The sequence below is a fragment of the Phyllostomus hastatus genome, unplaced genomic scaffold (assembly GCF_019186645.2).
Source record: "Phyllostomus hastatus isolate PE091 unplaced genomic scaffold, TTU_PhHast_1.1 phas_scaffold_78, whole genome shotgun sequence".
Lineage (NCBI taxonomy): Eukaryota > Metazoa > Chordata > Mammalia > Chiroptera > Phyllostomidae > Phyllostomus > Phyllostomus hastatus.
The window spans coordinates 16,804,214-16,829,795 of record NW_025334041.1 but is presented as its reverse complement, the minus strand read 5'-3'; the positions used below and the strand labels follow the sequence as shown (position 1 = coordinate 16,829,795).

General features: G+C 36.5%; 1 protein-coding gene across 3 annotated transcripts in view; it reads left to right on the top strand.

The window, feature by feature from the left end:
* The window catches only part of ITGB8 (integrin subunit beta 8), a 77,619-nt gene extending 56,270 nt beyond the window's left edge, over positions 1 to 21,349 (top strand). For all 3 annotated transcript variants that reach the window (XM_045827538.1, XM_045827539.1, XM_045827540.1), the window contains 7 exons: positions 1,872 to 1,961; positions 5,775 to 5,909; positions 7,324 to 7,729; positions 10,050 to 10,275; positions 12,739 to 12,842; positions 15,736 to 15,899; positions 15,994 to 21,349. In XM_045827538.1, the coding sequence (XP_045683494.1) occupies positions 1,872 to 1,961; positions 5,775 to 5,909; positions 7,324 to 7,729; positions 10,050 to 10,275; positions 12,739 to 12,842; positions 15,736 to 15,899; positions 15,994 to 16,116 (1,248 nt within the window). In that variant the 3' untranslated portion in view covers positions 16,117 to 21,349. The remainder of the gene's footprint in view (positions 1 to 1,871; positions 1,962 to 5,774; positions 5,910 to 7,323; positions 7,730 to 10,049; positions 10,276 to 12,738; positions 12,843 to 15,735; positions 15,900 to 15,993) is intronic.
* The last annotated feature ends 4,233 nt before the right edge of the window (positions 21,350 to 25,582 follow it).

Here is a 25,582-nt window from a genome sequence, read left to right as displayed (position 1 = left end):
GATAAGACTATTACCTATCTGGCACTGTACATACTTACTATAATGTTACCGACTATATTCCTTATGCCGCTTTTATTGCTTTTGCCTCTTTGACCACTATTTTAGTATTTCTTGATGGTGTTATTGGTTCTAGCAGTTTCTGCCTGCTCTGTTCTAAAAAGAGAATTTCACTGCCTGGTAAACTATAAAACCAGGCAGGCTTATTGTTAGTTGAGCTGTGTGCAAAGTAAGAATCAACAGGTTCTGAGCACCTGACAAGCTCTGCTCTGGTCCTGCGTGTATTCTTATAGTCGCCTACTTTAGCCGCCCAGAGACATTTTTATCAGCCGCCTTCATCTGAGTTGTAATAGCTTCTTAACATATCTCCCAAATCCATCATCCACCTGGCTGCAAGGCAGGATGATCTGTTGAAATCAAAAGTGTAGGCAGAGTGCTCCCTCAAGTCAAATGTTCCCAGAGTCCCCTCTGATCTAGAGGATCAAGTCTTTAATGTGGCCTAAGAGACCATCTGGTCCCTGCTTGCTTCTCTGGACACATCCCCTACTGCTCTCTGCCTCACACGTGTCCCTCCAGCCCTGCTTCTGATCCTGTGCACACCACTCACCAAACCCTTTCTCCCCTCTGTGCCAATGTTCTTGCTAAGTACCCACCATGCCTGGAAGCCCTTCTCCCTCCTCCCTCGTTACCTGGCTAACTCTTACGCATCCTACAAGGCACAGCTCATGTGTCACCTCCAGGAAACAGTCCCTGACAACCTTCCCCAGCCATCAGATGCTTACTGGGTATCCCTCTCGTTAGGGTCTACACATTCTTTCTATTGCTTGGCTATACATTGTTTTTTTGAAATTGTCATTTATGTACCAGGGGGATCCATAAAAATGGAAACTAAGTGGTCTAGTGATTGAGCATCTACAACGTGGTCCCAATAGGTGCTTAACAAAGGTTTTATAAATGGGTTTTAAAAAATCAGTAAGAGATACATTTTCCCTGTTACCTGAGATACCAAGAGGTTAGTGTCTAAGTGTCAGCTGGCACACAGCAGGAACTTAACGATGCTTGTGAATGACAAAAATGAGTGCACAAATGGATTCCGAGACCTCAGCATCTGATTTCATGTCAGTTACACATCCTTCACAACTACCCAGACTGGTTTGTTCTCTGTTCTCATTTCATCTAACGTAAACCTTTAAGCCTCCACTAATGCTTTTTCTCACTAGGAATACCTGGAGTCTTCTCCATCCTTATTCAATAATTAAGAACATCCCTCAAGAACAGTTGCTCCACGAAGCTTCCACTTGTGACTGATTTTTTTCTCCAGTCTGGGCCAACATGTGATCAAGCTTGTTCCACAGAACAGTCTTTCTACAAAATGTTTATATTTGCTGTTATATGAGAAAACAGTTTTGTAATTAAAGAAATGTTGAGAAATACTGCACTAAATAATGCTACATTGTTTCTAAATTGCAGGACTTCTCTGAACCTTTAATTTGAAAGTATACATTTTGAGTCACTAAGTGGAAGAAACCATGCATAGAACTTGGCAAACTTATCTGCCCTTAGAATCCTTTCATATTTAAAACCTCTGGAGACTATGTTCCATGGAAGATACTCTGGGAAATGCCGGTCTGTGCTTTGACTAGGTTTGGGGGGCAGCATGTCATTTGTGCAATGCACACACTCTCTTGCACATACACATACACACTACCATTTCATGTTTTAGCTGCCCTAGCTGGTTGCATACATTTCTCTTTTCTCTAATCTTTTCTGATTCATGTCACCTTCCACTGGTAACTACAAGAGTTTTTACTGTTTGTTGATTGCTGAACCATAGCATACAATTATCATTAAATGTTATTGGTATGTTTTTTTAGGACCTTCTACCCCTCTTGCCTGGCACCATTGCTGGTGAAATAGAATCAAAGGCTGCAAACCTCAATAATTTGGTAGTAGAAGCCTATCAGGTATGTGCACATATATTTCACATAATTTTTAGAATAAACTTTTAACCCCAATTTCTATGGCAAGGTACAAACCAGTGCCCTATTGTCTTGAAAGGGTGGTGGAAAGAACATAACATTTGGGCTGAAGAACCTAATTCAGCCCTTCCACTCACTAGCCATGGGGCCTTGGGGAAAGGCCATTTCAGCCCTCTGCCAGTATCTCACTGACAGTAAGCCCGGGGGCTACAGGCAATCTAAATCTCCTTCCACATCAAATATTCCATGAGTCACCAAATCACAGCTATAGACTATACCTTATGGCCAAGAAATTTCACAATTTCCTATGTAAAAGATAAATAAGATAAATATCAAAGGGAATAGTCCCAGAACATGTATGAACGACTTTATCTTTCCAAGATAAATAAGAAATTATACTGCTGTTTCAAGCAGCAATCTGTCAGGTAAAATGATCTACCTTGGATGTAGAGATTACTAAGAGGACTCTGTTGGGGTTTCCTAAATGAATCACTCGAATATTCAATCAGTTATTTTAGCAGTTTTATAGAACTAGTTTATTAAAAGAATCACCTTAAGAGATATATTATTTTATTGATAGTTGTATGCTGTCCCCAGTCTGTGAAGAGTGGGTGTCAAATGCCACGGTTTAGAGAAACGTCTGCTCTTTCAACCTAGGCCATCCCTGGAAAGAATTCTCTGTTAGGGTGTTATGACAATAGTCACTGTTACTTTAATTCCACTAAGAGCCAGTTACTTTCCATACACGACCTCATTTAATCTGCACAACTGACCCATAAGGCAGGTGATAGTATTCCCATTGTGTATTTGTAGAACCCCAAAGAAGCTAAGCACATTAACCAAAGGTGAAACAACTAACAAGCAGAAGAAGCAGGAACAGAACCCAGATCTTCCTTAATGCCAGGACCAGGTGATACCACCTGTTTTGGATTTTATATTTTACATACTCTCCAAAGATGTGCTTTATTCGACCCTGAATTTATGGGGCATTAATAAAGTCTCACTCCCCAAATTTCTCTGATTCCCTTTCTGACACAATAGAGTTGAACAGGGAAGCAGTAGCCCAAGCGCTGTGAGAAACCTCAGGCTTCTCTTCGCAGTGTCTCCACGCAACATCCGCCTTCAGCTCGGGGACAACAGGGACGGGCCGAAAGCAGTCAGAGGACAGAAAATGAAGGACTTGTTTAAACTTCCTTTTTTGTTTTTTATATATACTTTTGTAAAAGTTTTGTTGTTATTCTATTACAGTAGTCCCAATTTTTCCCCCTTTGCCCTCCTCCACCCAGCCCATCCCCACTCCCAGTCAATCCCCACCCGGTGGTCCATGTCCATGGGTCATTCATGCATGTTCTGGGACTATTCCCTTTGAGTTAATCTTGTGAGGTTTTTTAAAAAAGGAAAACAAATCTTGTGAGGTTCTTTTTTTTTCTGGCCAAAGAGTTGTTCTATGTCTGAAAATACATTGCATCTTTAATTATATTTCTTTCTCACTGTTACAAAGGAACTTAAGGACTGGGGGAGCTTCTTATCAACAAAAATCAACTGTGTGTATAACATTCCCATCCACAGTTTGTTCCCAGGAATAATTAAAATAAGGAAGGAGCCCCCAGTATTAGAAGCCACTCTAGTTTTTGTAGTATGAACCCATTTATTACCCCAAAGAATAGAAATTGACATATGTGACTGTATGTAAGACTGCACCAAGGAAAAGAAAAACGGCAGCATATGATTTTATGTTCCTTATTTGCCTAATAGGTGTGTAATGCCTTAGCTAATTTCAGTCCCAATTAACCTTAAACAATGGAAAAATACTGGTATATCCAACAAAAACTTACTTTGGCTAACTAATATCCTTAAGTTGGGATTCTGTTATTATTTTATATATGTCTATATTTTTTAAATCCTTCCAAAATTTCACTTTGCCTTTATAGTCCAAAAGAAACAATTCACAATTCATTGATGAAAAACAAAGGAGAAAAATATTTTCATTTTAACTTTTCATTTTTTGCACCTCCTTTTTAAGATTTTAGCACATGGTGAATGCAATTACATTTTACTTTTTAGCGTTTATATCGGGACAGCCATTAGAATTAAAATTATATAAAAATAATAACTCTAGTAGTAATAGTAATTTAGCTGAAATTAAGAAAGGAAAAATAAATTACATTGAATGAAAAAGAATAATACATTATAAAAAAATAGATTCTGCCACGGTACCTTTTAGATCTTAAAAGAGAAGCTTAAGCTTGTGTCTGGAGCTTAACTTCTAAATTCCAAAACTGAGGCACATTTTAGTTATTTGTCTTCACACCCTTCTTGAAACACATTAGTATAACTAGCTCAAGGTTTCCAAAGAGCAAAATTTTAGAAGGCCAGGCTGAGAACACTCAGAATATTAGGAATTTCCTTCTGATCTGTCAAACCATCACTGTATCGACACTATTTGTATACTATTAGAAGTCTCTGTTGGTTTGCCAAAATCATTCAGTTAAGTGATTACAATGTATGAGTTCTTTGGGAAATAAAAATGTGGCTGACACAGTCTTACCTAATCCAAATAAAATTTACTAAGTTGAGGAAGCATCTTGCTTTCAAGATTTATTATCATAATTCCATGATAAATTATTAATTAGCACATATCTCTTTATTGATGATACAATTGAAGAAGAAAAATTACTCAGGTAAAAAATTAGACATCATTGGAAATTCTTCCTTCATACCCTGCTATTCACTCTTTCCTTAGGTACGCTTGTCATCTTTTCCCTTCCTTGGTTTACAAGTATATATTAAGGGCATTTACATGTGGTAGATTCATAGTTTTATGAAATGAAATAGATGCAGATCTACAGTATATAATGTAGCTAGAATATCTTTCTTGATTATTGAATTTAATGGGGTGACATTGGTTAATAAAATTATATCCGTCTTAGGTACACAGTTCTATAACACATCATCTGTATATTGTATTGTATGTTCACTACCCAAAGTCAAGTCTCCTTCCATCACCATTTATCCCCATTTTACCCTCTCCTACTTTCCTCCCACCCCTTCTCTCTGGCCATCACCGTACTGTTATCTATGTCCATGATTGTAATGAAAGAAATTGGTGTGTGCCTAAATCATGATAGGCATTACATAGATGGTTTTTGAAAGATTGCATAAATGAGCAAATGGTTTTCTGCTCAGTAAGGGGTTCTATTTCAGTATTAAGAAATGGAACAGATTTTATTGACACAAGCACGCTTCAGGAACTTGGCAAAAACCCTAGTCCATTCATGGACAATTTATAGGACCATATCTGGCAGGTAATTCTTATGCTTACTGTATAGAAGTGGCCTCCCATAAATTTCCTTTTAATTCTGTGTTAATAAGGCATTTTAGCTTTCATTATAGCCTGAAGTATTTGACACTGAAATGTTTCTTTAATAGCTGTAAATGTGAGAAATATGTTTCAGATTTGAAGCTGTCAAGATTTACTCTTTTTGATGATATGTGATTATTTTTGAAACACAGGCTGTGTGAGGTTTATCTCTGAAGGGATCGAAATTCAAGAAATGCATGGAGATATGCTTTAAAAATAGAGCACTTAAATGCAAATAGTCTAAGCTTCAGTATTCTCTATGTATTTCACATATAATTGGGTCATTATATGGAAATGCTGTTTCATTCATCTTTTTCTAGAGACAGACTCTTTTAGTTAAACCTAAGTGATTACAATGATTTAATAAAATTGGCACTGTTGAGTTGCTTACATTTGATACTGCTATAGTATAAAATTTAAAAATGATGTTTCTGCAGAAACTTATTTCAGAAGTCAAAGTGCAAGTGGAAAACCAGGTGAAAGGCATCCATGTAAACATTACTGCCATCTGTCCAGATGGGACCCGGAGGCCAGGCGCAGAAGGATGTGGCAATGTGACAAGCAACGACGAAGTATGTGGGTGCGCGTGGTTCCCATTTCAAGTAAACTAAGTTGTTTGGCATGTTTTCTCACAGAAAATCAAACCATTCTGAGAAACTTTACTTACTCCTGACTCAAGGATCTTATTTACACTTCAAAGCAACTTTTACTGTTTCTGCAAAGTTCCTACTTGTTTTAACTTCACTGATGGTTCTCTCAAACTCTCAAGTTAAAATAAATAAATATTATGTTACATACTTATTCAATGATAATGTCTTTAAACTTAGGTGACACGGCCATTATGTATTAGGAAATCACATGTCCTGAAATAAGTAGTGTCTATACTTATGATGATGATAATATCTTTTATTTCAAATCTGAAAATTCTCAGAGCAAATGTAAAACTGAAGGTTAATGAGCCACAGAAAGGAATGAAAGTGATGGATCAATTGATAAAGACTAAAAATTCCAAAATCTTTCACTTTGAGATTTTCCTAATACACTCTTAATGATGTAGGAGGAGGTAGGGAAATTTGTTAAAACAATAGAAAGAAGTGTCATCATTTAACTAAAAAAGGATGGAATGTGGAAAAAAGAGGCCCGGATTATAGTAGCTTCAGGAAATGGGACCAGAGGAAAGAGGGATTCCCTTGGGACCAGCACAATAGAGAGTAAACACACAGATTAAAAAAAAAACTTTTAAAGGGAAATTCTTCTTGAATAAGGTGATTTTCGGTGAGTCATTTACCTCTTGAGACATCAGTTGCCCCATATTTAAGTGAACAGTGTGGACTAGATTTATAAACCCTTTTGTTTCCATCTCTAAGGCTTATAGGATGTTATTAATTATTTTAATGTCATGATGTAGGAAAAAGAACAAAAGTTATTGAAAAAGATGAAAAGGTCCTAAGATCCTAAGATTGAATAAAATACAATCTTCCTTTCTCTTTAGTTTGACTATATTTTTTCTCCTGGTAAATTTAGAATCTGCAGGTGGTATAGATGCTCCCACAAGTTGTATACTTGAAATTAATTATTGCTAGTTTATTTGACCTACCCTTAGTATCAAATAGTCAGTAACCGCCCATGTTAAGGCCAAATCCAGAAAATGACCTAGGCTCTCTCAAGCTTGTTAAAAAATCAACAGAGGACATGTATTAATCATTGAAAGTTGAACAGACATTTCAAATACTCTTTAACCCCCATATATTTAGTAGGATAACATAAGTGAGTAGTAGTCATTGCATCCTTTAACTTTCTAGTTCATTAATTAGGAAATAAATTAAAAAGGGATTAAAATCTACAAATGGAAGATTACATGTATAATTTATAAATACTAATTTCTGTAAGATGGAATGTTGATTCAAAATATCATTAACAAATGTAATATTGGTAATAAAAATAATCAAGACATATATGTTTTCTTCCTCCCTGTCCTAAATTTAGGTTCTTTTCAATGTAACAGTTACAATGAAAAAATGTGATGTCACAGGAGGAAAAAGCTATGCCATCATCAAACCTATTGGTTTCAATGAAACCACTAAAATTCACATACACAGAAACTGCAGCTGTCAGTGTGATGACAGCCGAGGACCTAAAAGGAAGTGTGTAGATGAAACTTTTCTCGATTCCAAGTGTTTCCAGTGTGAAGAGAATAAATGTCACTTTGATGAAGATCAATTTCCTTCAGAGAGCTGCAAGTCACACGAGGATCAACCTGTTTGCAGCGGTCGAGGAGTGTGTATTTGTGGGAAATGCTTGTGTCACAAAATTAAGCTTGGGAAAGTATATGGAAAATACTGTGAAAAGGATGACTTTTCTTGTCCATATCACCATGGAAAGCTGTGTGCTGGTGAGTATAAATATATAAATGTAAGCATGAGTTTTTACTAGCCACTATCAAACTAGCATACATGTTAAAGTACTTTTAAATCACATCTTTTATAATTATTAACCCTGAACCTGAATTTCATACTCAGAGTTTCAAGGTCTGTGCAATTGGGGCATAGCAACAGATTTATATCACATGATTCTGATGTTTCTATTTTAAGTTCTTAAAAAATAAAAACCAAAAATTGTTATCCTCAAGTATGCCTTGACTTTGTGAAGATATATACCAGAAAAGGAAATTACCAATGATGTCTGACAGGATTTCTACAATCAGGGTATTCTTCTAGAAGGATCTGATTCATTCTTATCAGTGGCCACTCCCTCCAGCTTGCTCAGAGGACAGTGAGCTGTAAAAATACACTTACCATTCATTGGCAAATTCTTAATGCATTATATAGATGATATTCAATATTTGTAGTCATTTAAATCTCTCCAGTTTATTTTGGGAACAATACCAGACATAAAATTGTCAAAAGATAGCATTCTTCAAGAAAAACTGGTTTCATTAGTAATCTAAGAGATTAGTCCCAGAGGCCACACACAGACCAAATCTTAAAGCAAAAACATCTGAAGTACTTTTTGGCTAATTCAGTTTACTGCCACCTAGAGGTTAGAATCCAGAAAATCTGCAGCATTTAAAAATTAATACAAATCATTGTTTTTAAGTGAATTAATTTTTCTGTGCCAAGGTGCTAATCACTTATTGTTAAAATACCTTTTTAGTCTTTGCATTTTGTTAAGTAAATATCAATTAAATTATTGACAAATGTTTTATTGTTATAAGCATATGGAAAGTAAAAAATGATATAAGATATATTACTATTCTTGTGTAAGCTAAAAATTTGCCCTATATTACACAAATATGTAATGACAAATTGCCTTTTTATTCTATTATATACACAAAATATTTTATATTTTAAACATTTATTCAGCTCAACCTGCTATCATGGGTAGAATAGATTATAGATGACTTTAGAACAAACCAGTAATTATCTGCTAATGTTTCAGAGCTAATCCTATTTGGGACAGAGAAAAGAAAAAGTTCTGAGATCATTTCCCTCAACTGTCAATGTCTTGAAAATTCCAGTTTCTGTTTATAGCAAATATCAAAAATCAATGTAGTGGCACTCTTCTATAAAACTGTGATACTACTGACACAGGCAGTTGAGAACCTGCTTTGAATTATTTGTGTATAAATTATAAGCGCAATCTGTAGGCTGACAAGCATTTTCTTCACTAGCCTCCTTGGAGAATAAAAACACATGTTCACAGGTCGACTGCCTAGAGTTAGCCGAGCAGCCTGCTCACAGGGAACAGGGCCTGGCAGGCGTTTGTTTGGCCTGGACCTCATTAGCTTTACACTTAGCACACAGAGCCGATCCAACAGTAGACTCTGTGGAACAGGAGCCTTGTGAGGGGCTCTGCAATAAAGGCAGGGGGAAGGAGGCAAGGGAAGGGAGGGAGGGAGGGAAGGCAGGTGGGGGGAGAAGTTTGTGGCTAAATAAGTTTGAGAAGCACTATATAACCCTGTAAAATGTACCCGTCTAGTTCTCATTATCATGTTAAATTTCGGACACCTGTGCAGTCTCACATTCACTACATACAACCAGTGCTTTTCCTCAACTTACTTGTCTGCACCCAACACCAACACACACGCACACCTACCGCCTTGCTTGCTCTTGCTACCTGTAATAATAGCGCACAGCCCACTTTTGACAGGCCCTGCCAACCTGCTCGATCCATAATGCCCTGCAAATGTAAAAGATTGGTCTGACTTCCTGGAGATCTGATCTTTAAACATGGCACTCACCAAACTGAAGCACTAGAAGAAGGGTTTGCCTCACGGACCTTCAAATTGATCCCAGGCCCTTGGCAATAATGAGAGACAGACAGAATAAATTATGGAAGCTATTAATAAGATAACCCTGTTTTTAAGTCAGGCAATTAACATTACTTCAGCCTTTGTAACTTTATATTCATGTTTTTTCATTTAAAACTGAATGTACAGTGACCTTCAAGTAGACAGGCACTGCAGCCGGGCGGACCTCACGCTTGTCAGCACAACACAATAGCATCAGGAGATTATCTCCAGTAGAACAGCTTTGAAAATAGACATTCCTACGTCTTGGCTTGTTTATGTCAGACAAACAGAAAGTGACGCTATTTCCATTCACTGGACTGTCCGTGTGTTTCCATGGAGATGGGAGGGGAATTCACGTTTGGAAAAGCTTCCCAGTGTCGGCGGCCCCAATAACTTAGGTCCTGGAGTGTCTCTGTCACAGGGCATGGAGAGTGCGAAGTGGGCAGATGCCAGTGCTTCAGTGGCTGGGAAGGAGACCGGTGCCAGTGCCCATCAGCATCAGCCCAGCACTGCATCAACCCAAAGGGCCAAGTGTGCAGTGGCAGAGGCACATGTGTATGCGGCAGGTGCGAGTGCACCGACCCCAGGAGCATCGGCCGCTTCTGTGAACACTGCCCCACGTGTCCCACAGCCTGCAATGAAAACTGGTATGTGTTCTCTGACTCCAGACACGCATAAAGCAGTCCCTTCGTAACAGCTTTGTTGCTCCTTTTTTATTCTGCCTTCCATAATCTTAGAAGTGCTGGATGTTCTCATCCAATTAAATTGTTACCATCGTGCTAAAAAAGAACTGAATGGGGAATTTTCAGGCTTAGATTCTAATCTTTGACCACTAGATACCTGTGGAAGTATCAGAATTTATCCAGGCATTCACTGCCTTTGCTTTTGTAAATTAGTTTTTTTTAAAGAATAATATTCAGTATTCATAAAAGTTCACTGGGTTTTTGCCAGCTTCATTGATATATATAATTGGCACATAACCTCATGCAAGTTTAAGTTTTCCAGTATGACGATTTAGGGGCTGCCTGTCCTGCTTACTCTTACTTAGCTGTTGGACCAGGGCAAGTTGTTGAAATTCTCTGAGAGTTTTCTGGTAATATTCTCTGTTAATATTTCTGATATCAAAGGCAGAGGATAATAATGATACCTTGCTATATATAGTTCTATATAGTTCTGTGAGATAATTAGATTAGATGTTTCATGTTAAAAAATAATTTGTACTTAGTACACAGTTATCTAATAGAAAAATGTTAGCTATTATCATTGTTTTATTTTTATTAAAGATAAAGAATGATGGTGGTTATGAAGCACTATAGAAATGAATGGTGGGTAAATGAAAGGCGCTATGTTAAATGAAGCAGCATTAGGGTTTCGTGCCAATGGTTAATGTCCCAGTGACAGTGTGAGTCCTGCTCTAACACGACCACTACTGTAAACATCACTGTGCCTTCCAATTTGTTCTATTCAAATTTTTATGACCTTCACTTCTTTGGATTGGTAGTGCAAGTAAAATTGTTTAAAGTATGCATAGCCAATTCTGTAACTCTCTTAGAAACACAGTGCTTAAACATAATGATAATGTTGAACTGTGTAGTCAATTGCTAAACTTTTCTGATGGTGTCTAAATATTCATCTTCTAAAGCATCTATGCTATTTGTATGTGTGTGTGGTGAGAGCATTATCTATTTCCTGTAGATTTTCCCCTCAGATAGAAAAGTCATTTTTTTAGTTTTATTTTTCGATTATAATTTACATTCAATATTATTTTGTGTTAGTTTCAGGTGTATAACATAGTGACTAGACAATCATATACTTTACAAAGTGCTTCCCTGGATATTTCCAGCATTCACACGGCACCATACATAGTTATTACAATATTATTGACTATATTCCCTGTGCTGTACTTTACTTCCCTGTGACTATTTTGTAACAACCAGTCTGTACTTCTTAATCCCTTCACTTTTTTCACCCAGTCCCCCAATTCCCCTCCCTTCTGGCAACCATCAGTCTGTTCTCTGTATCTATGAGTCTGTTTCTGTTTTGTGTGTGTGTTTGTTTTATTCTTTAGATTCCACGTATAAGTGAAATCATATGGTATTTGTCTTTATCTGACTGATTTATTTAATTTAGCATAATACTCTACCCTCTAAGTCAGAAATTAGTTGCATTTTCATATACCAATAATGAACTACCAGAAAGGGAAACTAAGAAAACAATCCCACTTACAATCACATCAAAAAAATTAAAGTACCGAGGGATAAATTTAACCAAGGAGGTATAAAAGACCTGTACTCAGAAAATTATGACACTCAAGAAAGAAAAAATCAGAAGAAGATACAAATATACTCTGCTCATGGATAGGAATTAACATTATTAAAATGTCCATACTACCCAAAGCAATCAACAGATTCAAGGCAATTCCTATCAAAATACCAAAGTTCACTTTTCACAGAACCAAAAAAAATGGTCCAAAAATGTTTAGGAAACCCCCAAAACCACAAATAGCCATAGCAATCTTGAGACAAAGTTGGAGGTATCATGCTACTTGCCATCAAACTATACTACAAGGCTATGGTAATCAAAACAAGATGGTACTAGTATAGAAACAGACACATAGAACAATGGAACAGACTAGAGAGCCCAGAAATAAACCATGCCTATATGGTCAATTAATATATGCAGAGGAGGCAAGAGCACATAATAAGATAAACAAAGTCTACATTCAAGAAATGTTGGTGGGAAAATTGGACAGATATATGCAAAAAATGAAACTAGACCACCTTCTCACACCATATACAAAAATAAACATAAAATGGATTAAAGGCTCAAATGTAGGACTCGCAACCATAAAATCGTAGATGAAAACATAAGCAGAAAAATCATTATTTTGATTTTATACATTATGAAACTATTTTAAATGCATAGAAAGTGACTCTGCCATGGTATTAAATTCAGCCAGGATTAAAAATAAGTGTCATAGCTTTCTTTCCCAGTTCCACAAGGCTGCTATACTAAAGCAATATTCTATCTTATTTTATTTCTTATAGAAGACACTACAGGCTATAACCTTGGTAAAGACTGTATGTTTTCCCTTCTGTTTCTCCTTTCAGGAATTGCATGCAATGCCTTCACCCCCACAACCTGTCTCAAGCAATACTTGATCGGTGTAAATCCTCATGTGCTTTCATGGAACATTATATGGACCAAACATCAGGTACACCAAAGCTTAATAACCAAAGCACTGAGAACATATCTGTAGAGAATCATGTTCCCCCATAAGGGTCCTAGCGAACCATCCTAAAGAATGGACTAACTGCTTCAGTGTTTTCAATCTCCCGGAGATGGGACTCTATAAAACCAGCTGAGTATGTTTGCTATCGTTGGCTGAATTGTTAGATCTCGGATCTCAACAACCCAGCTCAGTTTCCATGCTGTGCACCCCCATGGAAGTACAGCAAACATATTTTCTAGAGAGACCTCAGCGAGCCAAAGAGTTTCCTACGTGGAGTCCATTTCACCATTAGAAACATCTATGGCACCATAATCACCCTTCATAACTGGCTTCAGTTATAAACTTCTTTGTGTCAAACATTTTCATATTTTGGGTGAAGCCAGAAAATTCTAAGTAGCAATGATGTGTTTTTGCCAGGTGCATAACTTCAAAAAGGGCCATTCCTTCATGGTACTTTTGATTCTGACATCAATAAATTTTGGGGTGAATGATAATGAAAGTGGCATAATGGGAAGGGTATGGAACTTTCAGTCTGAAGACCTTGGCCTAGGACGTGCCCCTTGACACTATCAGCCTCTTACAATATTTCCCTGAGCCTCAGTTTCTTCACCTGTAAAATGGAGATGGTAACACCAATCTCAGAGTTGTGTACGATTAAATGAGCCAGTCAACATGAAAGAATTATGTAAATTTAAACACTGACACATAAATGAGGGACAGCAGTGTTCAAAGACCATTTCATTAATGAGAACCCAGAAGCCAGCACTCCACCATGCTCAAGTGTCAGGTGTTAAGATACACATGAATCTGAAATTACGTCTTCACTGAAAATGTTCACCTGTAAAAACAATTCTAACGTTAGGGAGAGTGCACAAAAAAATAAACTTTCTCCATAAAGTGTTGTTTGCCTCTTCCCTAGAATCCATATTGATGTTAGCCCCCAGTGAACTGGCCTCTGCAAAAAGCCATGTGCTGCCAGCTGCGGCTGTAGCAATCACTCCAGAAAGCCAAGTGCCTTTTCTAATAAATAGAGCCCTTACTGTCAACATGTCCTCTATTATGTTAAGTAAATAAACCTACTATGACCTAAGTATGGTTACAAAGAGTTTCCATTAAAGCTCCTTAGGAAAAGCCCTTGCTTGACCTGAACTAAGAAGATAGTCATGGCCAGGGCACTCAGATTGGGGCCCTGAAAATGTCCTCCATCCTAACCTATTAGAAATGTTAGTAAAATGTTATCGGTAGCTAGGGGACTCCCCTCCTCTTCACAACTATTGTGCAAGGAGAGGGAAAGGGCATTTGTTAGCCACCTCTATTATCTATCCACTCAATCACACTTAAAGGGTGTTCTTTGCTCTTTCTGGCTAAGCTTCTGTTAGGCAAGGAGCCAGTAAGTGGGATCAAGCTACATGCCCCCTATAAAGATCGTAGCTGATTGAGTAGTTCTGAGTCAGCCAAGGGAAATGACAGCCTGTCAGAATTAAAGGCGTGCGTGTTACAAACTTTAGGTCACTGTGAAAGACTCTGAGGTCATCACCTTTGAATAGAGCCTCGTGGATTCTCTGTGTGTGAGAGACCTATAACAAAAGAAAACTTGCATTTTGTGTTTGGTGCTTCTATTCCAATTAGTGGTCCGCCAGCCTATCATTAGCCTTTCTTTCAAGGAATCTTATTATTGACCAAAAGAAAACTGGGCTCTGTCTTCCCACTTGGAGATGAGCCCTTGCCCTTATTACTGAGTTCTTGGCATACTTAGAAGCATGCTTGATCATCCCTGATAATGCAGACACAAATCACTCACGATTGGGTGATTGCTTTTCTAAATCTTGGCAGGTCCCCTCCTCAAAGGCCCTCTCAGGGAGAGACCTTCAGACATTTAGGTGAAGTCCCCAAAGTCTGGAGAACAGGCAAAAAACAGATGCCTCTTTAGGCCAGGAGGTAATTTTTTGAGTCTGGGACAGCTGGTAAGTTCTGTGGAATACTTGCATATTGTGCAACCTTGTTCCTCTTAGATTTGGATAATACCCCTGGCAGCCACAGAGTCTGTAGACTTTCCAGCTAGAGTTTGCCAAAAGTCTAGTGCTAAAGCAGAGACAGAGTATGCCCCTCCTCTCAATGCGGCATATCCTTTTCCAGCCAGTAAATGAGTTCTGAAAACTGCAAGTAGAATACTTAGATACAAAAAAAAAAAAAAAAGATTTGGTTAACAGACAAGTAAAAAATAAATAAATAAAAACTGAGGAAAGAGATTTGTATATTGTCCTGAATTGGACACTCCTATTTCCTGGAGAAGCTATGTGTAATACTCATGAAAAGTTGCACTGCAATCTCATAGGAAATATTTACTCTTCTGTTAGAGTGGTACTGATTTTAGCCTCAGCAGATGTTTACTTTATCTTCCATTACTGTGTGCAACAAATGAAGAGCAAGCACAACAAGAGAAACATAAACTAATGAGGAGAGCTGTTAAGTCATTTTTTTAGATCCTATCTTCCACTAGTGCTCAAGGGTATACACCATGAGAATTGTCCCTCTCTCTGTAATGGATATGGTTATATTTGGTTAAGGGCTTTGGATATATTCCAGTTAATACTACTATGGAATCAAGCTGCAAAAAAAAAAAAAATACTCTTATTAAATACCTTCATTGTGATTATTCTACAAAGAGGAGTTTTGTGTTGAAATATTTTAATAATAAATGTGTAATAAAAAATCGAGAGTTACTCTTTGAATCAATAGTAATGGCAGTCCTCTGTTTTCGAAATGTAGATTTGCAAATGTCTCTGGTCCTATTAATTGAGATGTTTACTTGTTGGAATCCTTTGATTTGCTCATTCCAGTTTTTTAACCCATTTATTTGTCTGCTTTATTACAGAATGCTTCTCTAGCCCAAGCTACTTGAGGATATTTTTCATCATTTTCATAGTTACATTCTTGATTGGGTTGCTTAAAGTCCTTATCATTAGACAGGTGATATTGCAGTGGAACAGTAACAAAATAAAGTCCTCGGCAGATTACAGGGTGTCGGCCTCAAAAAAGGTCAGTGAATTCTAAAAAAAGAATTACTACCAGTATGTGATTGCCTACTTCCAATATGTATGATAATTAATGATAATATTTCTTCTCCATCAAGGACAAGTTGATTCTGCAAAGTGTTTGCACAAGAGCAGTAACCTACCGACGTGAGAAACCTGAAGAAATAAAAATGGATATCAGCAAATTAAATGCTCATGAAACTTTCAGGTGCAACTTCTAAAAAAGATAAAAAAGTACTTTACAGGAAACTGGATTTTTAATAATTGCTCCTAAAAATTATAGTTGTAGAAGTCACAGGAGGAGACAAATTGTTCTAGATCGTGCTAGTTGCTGGTTTTCACTCGAATGAAGACTGACAAGCATCCTCATCGTCATGTGACTCACATCGCTGCTGACTTTTTCCGAGAAACATGTGTCTTACTACTGTTTGAGACTAGTGTCATTGTAGCACTTTACTGTAATATATAACTTATTTAGATCAGCATAGAATGTAGATCATCTGAAGAGCACTGATTACACTTTACAGGTACCTGCCGTTCCTACGCTTCCCAGAGAGACACAATGCTGTCGAGAGTTTTGGCATCGTGTCACTGCAAGGGTACAGTGATCCCTGCACAGAACGTGCAAATGAAAAAAAAAAATAAGGCAATTATACTAATGTTGCCAAACACTTCAACATTTGGCAGTGAACAGACAAGAATAGCTAGATGAATAAATGGTTAGTGTTTCACTCTTTCAGGAGCTGAACAGGTGAAACCTTCATCTTGAGGGATATTGCTTTTGAAACTGTGTCGTTTTATTCATGTGTGTTTCTTTTCTTTTCTTTTCTTTTTTTTTTTTACAAAATGGATACTAATTCCAACATTCTCTCCTCTTTGCTTTTATAGTTTGGTTTTCTTTCTTACAGGATAAGTTTATATATGTCACAGATGACTGGATTAAATAAGTGCTAAATTACTACTGCCATAAAAACGTATTAGTACAATGTCACTTTATTAGAATACTGGTTTTAAAAGCTGAATGTTTAATAAGGGACACTGTAAAGTAACATCAAAACCTGAACAGCTTCGTTGTTTGCAGATGTGGAGTTTTATTTCTTACCTGGTCAACTGGATGGACTGTTTCACCATTTCATTTGTCTCATCATCAGGTTAAAATGCACAAGATACTTAGAAACTCTGCCTCAAGCAAACTGCCACACTTTTGACTGAGCTTTCTCAGATATTTACTCCAAGTAGATGTCAGCATTTTCAAATTAAATGCTATATTAAGCTATATTATTTTTGCCTTTCGATGAAGCCTATGGACATGCTTCCCCTGTATCACCTCAACTTCACTGCCAGAATTCTAAAGTATGTGATTGGAGGAAGACAGACAACATCTTAGAAATAAGATCATTCATCCTTTTAGTTAGTCAGGCAATCAAGGCTCAGAAGGTTTAAACGATTTCTCAAAAGCCATCCCCGCCATTACGTGGCAGCATTCAAAGGAAACTTCTCTTATTGCCAGGCTAGTGTTTATTGCACAATATCATGCTACCTCGTGAGTCTTTAAAATATCTAATTGGCAAATGTCTTTAAATGTGATTTACTGAAGTCTTAAGTATATGGGCATAAGAAAATGTCAAAGCAAAGCAGAAAAGAGTCATTCAAACTGAACGGGCCATGACTGGCTTCCAATCTTTCCTGCTAATCAGCTTCTAAGCACTAACTACAGGGAAATCCGTTCCCGCCTTAGCCTGTGCAGAGTTCAAGCTGGGAGACGGACACAGAGATCGTGAGCTTTCATCCGCCGCAGTGGAAACTTCTTCACAATTACCGCAGCCCACAGGCTCAGTCCACCTGTCCTGTGAGTAGTACTGAGCTTTGCCTCCGACAACCATGTCTTCTTATAGTTATTAACAGTTCAGCACTTGAATTAATCAAAGTGCATTTCAATGAAGACTAACTCCCCACCCCATATTCTACCCTGAAGAGCATTTTAAAACATATAATAAGTTGTTCTGGAGCCAACAAACACAGCAGCTCCATTAGCTGTCCCCTCCAGCCAAGCAATTATGACTCTAAGTTAAACTGTATTTCCTTCCCCAAATGAGAGACTGGGGACACTGACATAATTCAGTACTGTGACTCACTTGTGTAAGACACCCTTGACCACTAAGGATAACGTAAAAATCGTATTTTGCTATCTGCCTCACACACAGCATCCTTTTAAAAAGGAAAATAAATGGATACCTGACAGACCCCCGAAAGGAAAAAGTGGGGAAAATCCATTAATTAAAATGCTGACAACTTAGAAATGAACATTATGATGTTCATAAAACAATTTTCATGTGGAATGAAGTATCTATCCAAAAAAGCAAAATAAAATGAAACCCTTAAACATCTAGGGTTTATATTTTTTACACTCTCACTGGTTTGCACTAATTTGTAATGAACCGAGGCTGTCATCACAGGAAAGGACAAACCTCCTGATGGGCAGTTCAACGCTGGATGATGACTGAAGTTATGCTTGCTATGTGCTTTCCTGTTTTACTTAAGGATCTAATTCTTAAAGATTTTAGAGCTTCTATTGTACTTGAATAATCAGTATGTTCCTATGTAGTGGTTTGTGAGAAGAGAATTAATATTTGACTAGTTAGAATTAATTAAAAGGTAAGGGAAAACAGGGTATTATTAGATTAAATAGTATCTGTAAATAGAGGCTATTTTCAATGTGTCCACAGGAGCCTTTTCAGATTCACTGATATTAAACACAAGTCATGAATTTTAAATGGTTAACAACGTTAATAACTTGAACACTTTTGGTACGACAGCACTTCTGCACCCATAAGTATGCAATGACTTAGAAATGTGCCATCCATACACTACAATATAATTGCATGCCTTTTATTTCTCTAGGGCATCTTTACACTGCAGTGCACATGGACTTATAAGCATTTGATATCTTTTACAAAATTTGTTAATATTTATGATTTCATATTCTCTGCAAGACTCAGAAATTCGCTAAAAACCTGATTATATCTTAAATGTTCAATGTAGCTTAGATAATAAAGATTTTAAAAACTTGAATTCAAAAATAGATTTTTTTCTACAGATTTTTCAAACATCAAAATTAAAATTAGTGTATGTATCAGATGCAATACTTCACTAAGGAATAAATTCCAAATATTTCCTAATATATACTCAATCTCCATTGGACATATTCTTATGTATAACAACAGGCATCCATGAGACACCAAAACATTTTTATGAAGAACTATGAAATTTTTTCTCCGTAGAATATACTCCTCCAGGTACCTGATATAGCAAATTAAACTCAGTGGCTTTTACTTCCATTCCTTACTCCTGTTTTTTTCTACTCAGTTTTCCTAAGGGATTACACTAAAACTTGAAACTCAATAAGCCTAATTGTGGAAAAATAAGAAATGTAATGGTATAGTAAAGTTCTTCATTTCCAAACATCTCTTAATGATTTTAAAACTCATTTGAATCTATACACCTGAACAAAGACAGATCCATTAAAATTTTTAAATTTTCACAATTGTTAGAGATCCAGTTTTAAAGGATTCAAGACATTATTTTAGTAACAGTTTCAAGTGAAATACATACAGCTACTTGGGAGTTCAAGCATGTGCATATTGTATTGCTTTATTTGCTCTTAACATTTATTTTATGATGGTCCTTATCAATATTGACCTTTAAAAATCCATTTCATGAAATGCAAATTGAAATGTATTTCTTGTCAAAGAAATGTAGAACTAGCTTTCAGATCATTTCCCTTTTCTTTAATAATTCCTCTATGGGCAACTGATTATATGTTCATGTTTCATTGATTCTGAGAAAACTCCCTTTTCGATAGAACATCTCTGAAATTGTGCTGTATCTTGCAATTGTTGGTGTGTTAGATACAGTGTTGGAAGTTGTGCTTAAATAAATATTACACTAATTAATTTTTAACTAAATGTTCATAGACATAGGGACATTCCTTTCTTACAAATATTTGAGAAGTCATTTATGATAACATATGAGCCAGTTTTCAGTACAACTGAATCACATATGATTCAACATGGAGCCTGATTATGAGCTCATGCCCTACAGACCTTATGTTATGAAAGCTTTTGGCCTCCTATTTATGCTAGTGGATATGATTTCTGCAAACCCTACCTTAACTGACAAGAATGAGTTTTGTTGACAATTTTTTATTCTTTCTATTCCTTTGTAAAGAATACTTTTGTATTATGATCTTGCTGTTAAACAGAATTGAGTGGAAGAATACTACATGGAAACATCATAATTAGATTTTGCAGCATCTTGCACGTGTTACTTCAGTGACAGGAGAAAATATGATACAACCATCAATGCTGTTGGAAAAAGTACTTTCTCTTTGAGCCCTTCTACTTTTTTATTCTTCCTTAACATGTCTGTTCTTTTGATTGATTTTTCTTCTTTGGCTTTGCTTAATTTACCTACAAGTCCATGTAATAAGTTTCATAAAACTGCATATTTAAGTTATTTTAATTATATGAAGCAATCGTTCAGCTATCTGGGCAGCTGTTAATGAAATACCTGAGAGTAACAACACTACTCTTTTATCTACCTGAAATTCCCTCCTGCATAAAACTTATCTTTGTAAGCTAACTCTATTAATCACGTTTCTAACCTCTATAACCTACTTCAGTTAAAGTATTTAACCCAACAGTTAAAAAAATAAAAAACTGCAGTCACCAAGGAAGGAAAATGTGATTTATAGAAAGAACTTTTACTAACTTTACACTGTACACAGATAAATGTGATTTTGACAAGAATTCCACACAGTGACAAGTATGGTACATAAATTTTATTAAGAATATTGAATATAAAGTATTTTAATTCTAAATTATAATAAAGTATAAATGTGCACATATTAATATAGCAATTCATTTTGTGTCTATTTAACATAACTTTAAAATAATTTTACATTTACCAGCTACTTCATTTTTAAACCTCTGAAAAAATGTTTAGAAATGTTTTTAAATTATCAGTAATATAACCTTATTTGTTTCATTTAACAAGTTTTGCCTTTGTAAAAATTTTTTAACATAGTGTGTATTTTTAAGTTAAAATATTTGAATATAAGATAGCTCTAAGAAACAAATTCTCATTAAACAAGTGTCTTGTTATTTCTGGGTTTGAATTATACATAGAATTAAACCTCCTTAAAGGACACAGAAGATTGGGGGGTATGATGATTTCATATAATATACTACAAAACTGTTCAAATAATTCTGACTGACTACTAACTGCTGTATTATGTATTTATTAAAGAGCTGATGCTGTAGTTGTGAGATGTCTATTTTTCTAATGGAGCTTATAATAGTTATGACAAGGCATTTAATTAATGCATCATTCTGTTTAAAAGTAGGTGTTAATCACTATAAAATTTTGTTTTAAAATAAAAACGCAAAAATCTAAGAATTCTCCTTGATTTACCATTGTGTTTTCCATGATCCTCAGAGCTGCCAGATGACAGCACATTGCCACACGAGGAAAAGTAATGACATCCATATGTTGTCATTGGTAGAGGACATTACATAATTCCAAAACTATTATTTCTAGAAAGTTGTAGGGCCAATGACAAGGTGTGGGGCCATCCTAATCGCTCTATTTGCCTTTTGACTGCTGCCCAATGAAGGAAGCAGAATGCATATCCTAATCACAAAAAAACTGAAAAAGTACCTGAAAGGTAAATCAGGCTTTTTATATCAGCCAGAGACTTCTATCAGCACCTTGATAAAAATATAGCGTGTTTATAAACTTCAATCACACATCCTCTAGAGCCATATTTAAACTATAGAAATTTGTGGAATACCCCTATGATGTGACATTTTTTTATTTAACCTACAGGGGAGAGAAAAGCAGATGAGGGGACATATTAAAATTTGAGTAAGACATGTAGACAGATTCCCTGTCCTTTAGGAGTTTTAACAGTTTGAAGGAAAAGTATGTGAAGCAAATCTATAGATAGAAGAATGGCTCTGGAGAGATCAGAGGGAAGCTATCAGCTGGTCTCACAAGGTCTTCATTTTGGAATTCATCGAAGTTGGGTGTGCGTTACAGTCTTCGAGGGTCAGAATCCTGATTTTATTACTAATATTGTTTATCTTTCCCTCCCCTTTATTAAAAGGACCCTCCCTCTGAATTTCACTAGAGCACACAGCTGAGACTTAACCACCCAGACTCCTTTGCAGCTAACTGTGATTACAGGACTAAATGTTGGTCAGTGGCATGGGAGTTGGTCATCTGGATTCAACCCCAGAGCTTACTTCCTTTTTTCCCCTTTTTGTTGTCTGGGACAACTCGAGCACATGTCTTAGCAAAGGAAGCTCTGTGCTGAAATTGTCAAAGCTTCCCTTTCAGCCCTCAAATGTTCACCGCAAGACATCCATGGTGGGAAAACAATCTCTTTTTAGCTAAACCACTGCATTTGATGTTATATCAGATTATCTGTATTTTTTATATAATTGTCTCACTGAATTCTTAGCAATACTAAATACCATTTTCCTCAACTTTTCAAATAAGAAAAACAAGGCACAGATCAGGTGGGAACCGAGGCCTTGGAGGAAAGGTGAGTGGGGACATGCTGAAAGGCGAGGTCAAGGAGAGCCAGGAAACAGTGAAGCACAAAAGAGTGGGGACTCCGTCCAAGAACATGGAAATACTGTTGAGGCAAAACACTGGTAACGAAAGACAAGAACCTGTAGGTCCTAAGTTATGGAGTGCTTGATTTCCAGGCTAAGAACGTTGAATTTTGGTTACTAGGAAAATCAAGCCCTGAAATATTTGCACAGAAAAGAAATATTACTAAAATTATATATGATCTGGCATATATTTCCATAAACTAAATGTAATCTTATATGAACATTAATTTTATACCCTGTAATACAAACTGTAAATACTATTTAAAACTACTAAATATTTAGTGCTACTAAATGCAACTTAATACTAAATTTAAACACTATTTAGTTACCAGAATAAAAAAATTGAAGTATACGAAGGCAGAAAAAAATTCAAAATCCCACTCCCTAATAGCAATCACTTTCAAATATAGACATATTTTCATTTTATTCTGTTGTGTACTTTATAACTCTTAATGTGCTGATGATGCATATTTACTGTAAAATATCCTAAATTACATACCAGTCTAATCCAACCACCTAGAGTTGACCTTTCCATAGCTAGCTCGCTACATAGATATCCTTTTGTAACTAATACATAAATATGCTATACATAGTCTGGTGTAAAGATATTTTTATGCAAAAACATTTCAAACATTTTCCATTGCAATTTAAACAATCATTTTACTAGATGGGTATATCCCATCCATGAATGTGCCATAATCATAGCTCTTAAATTCATTAAGAAAAAAAATGAACAGGATATGATACCAAATCTAAAAGATCGGTTAACAACTTCAATATTTGACAAGAGGAGATTGGTTAAATAACCAGTTTTTTGAATGGGAGAGATTTACATATTTATCATGGAAAAGCAGCCAACGTAGAGAGAAATGTTTATGTTGGGAAGGTTTTGGATTGGTCTAAGGTTCAATAGGGGGACATTTCAAATTGTGATGAAAAGGAGTCAAATGAGCTTAGAGAATTTTTATGAGAAAGTAAAGATCTAGACAAAAGTACAAAATGATGAAATATGAGCTATTGTTGCAAGGAAGATGTGAGAGAACTTGAGGACTGGCCAGGCACAGGTGATAGAAATTTAGTATTAAGGAAAGAAGTTAGTCTAAGAGAATTCTAATGCCAACTCTGAAAGTCACTACAAACTTCTATCCAAATTGGATAAAACTCCCAATCTGGTTTCACACACCACATTGTTCTTGCCAATCCATGACTTTTAGACTAAATTCTAACTTCATCAAAATACTTGGCCAGACAAAACTAAAACTGTGAATTTTTAAACTATGTCAATGATCATGCTTTTATTATTATCAAAATAAACCTATCTAAAAGATACACAATATCTCATTTTTATCTAGTTTTTTATATATGAATATTTTATCACAATTAAAAGCAGTGGTGGGTTGCAAAGGGGGGATGGGAGCATCTGTTAATAGTGTCAACAATAAAAATAAAGTTAAAAAATGGTACCTTGACTTTCAACTTGGTAATCCGTTAGCACTTCCTTGGTCTAGCATACTATTTAGTACTTAGGACCTGGTGCTGCTTAGACTTCTCCCAATGAATTGCCTTAGGTCTAAAATAATTCTCAGACTATAGTGATGAAAGGGAAACTTTGTTTATTGGGCTTTGCCATTTTCTATGCCATTTTTCCATTGTTATGACTACAAAATACATGCTAGCCATCACTGAAGTCATAAGAGATAATTATCCACTTAAGAAAACCTTACTTTGCCATTAACAAAATTTTTCTCTACCTTTCCCTGTACTAAATTCAAGATAAGCCATAAGTACAGTTCTCAAAGACTAGTCCCCAGACCAGAGGCATCAGTGTCACATGAAATCTTGTCAGAAATGAAGACTTTTAGTCTCTACCCCAACTCTTCCAAGACAGAAACTCTGGGAATGGGGCCCAGTGATCTGTGTTTTAATAGGTTCTTTAAGTAATTTCGATGACTGCGAAAGTATGAGAAACATTTACATAAAAAGTGAAAACTAGCATCAGGAGATGGCAGTTATAGATTATGCTTACTGGTGCACCTAGGCCAGTACCTGATACCCAATACCCAGTGCAGGCACTCAAGTAAGTACTGAGTGAGTCAAAGATGTTCTTTCTTCTATGAGCCCCTCAGACCTGTCCCTGAGAAAATACTGCACTCAAAATGTACACAATGTAATACTACACAGCAGAAATAAGGAAGGAACTCCTACCCTTTGTGACAGCATGGATGGAACTGGAGAACATTACACTATGTGAAATAAGCCAGGTGGTAAAAGACAAAATACTATATGATCTCACCTGTAAGTGGAACCTAATCAACAAAACAAACAAGGAAAATATAACCAGAGACACTGAAATGAAGAACAAACTGACAGTAATCAGAGGGGAGGTGGGAGGGAATAATGGGAGGGAAAGGGGGAAGGGTTTTCAGGAACAACTATAAAGGACACATGGACAAAACCAAGGGGGGTGGGAGCAGGGGTGGGAGGTGGGGATGGCTGGGGTTGGGGGGAGTGGAGTGAGGAATGGAGACATCTTTACGTGAACAACAATAAAAAAATGTGTCTGTATTTGTTATAGTTAAAATCAAAGTAATAAAATAATTCTCTGCATATTGTTTAAAAAATAAGGTTGACTATCAGTTACTTTTTACAACAAGACTAACATCTCATATGTAGAGGCCTACATTAAATACTTTTTAAAATTACAGCCAAGTCTCATTATTCTGTCACTGAAACCCTCCCTGTTCTCAGCCAAAGCTAAATGCATGTAGATTCGTGCACATGTCTGAAACAGTTGGAGGATCTCCACCACTGCCCTAGGGAAATTCCTAACGTGGTCCGTGGGGTTCCATTTTAGCCAGAGGACTAAATCTCCTCACACTCTCATCTCCACCACACTGTCTCCTTCCTCCCTCAAAGACACTTAGAACTGTCTGGGTCTGTGGTCTGCAGGGAACACACGTGGGCAGTCCCACCAAGGACAGCTGGGCACAGTATCCCTCCATTCTAC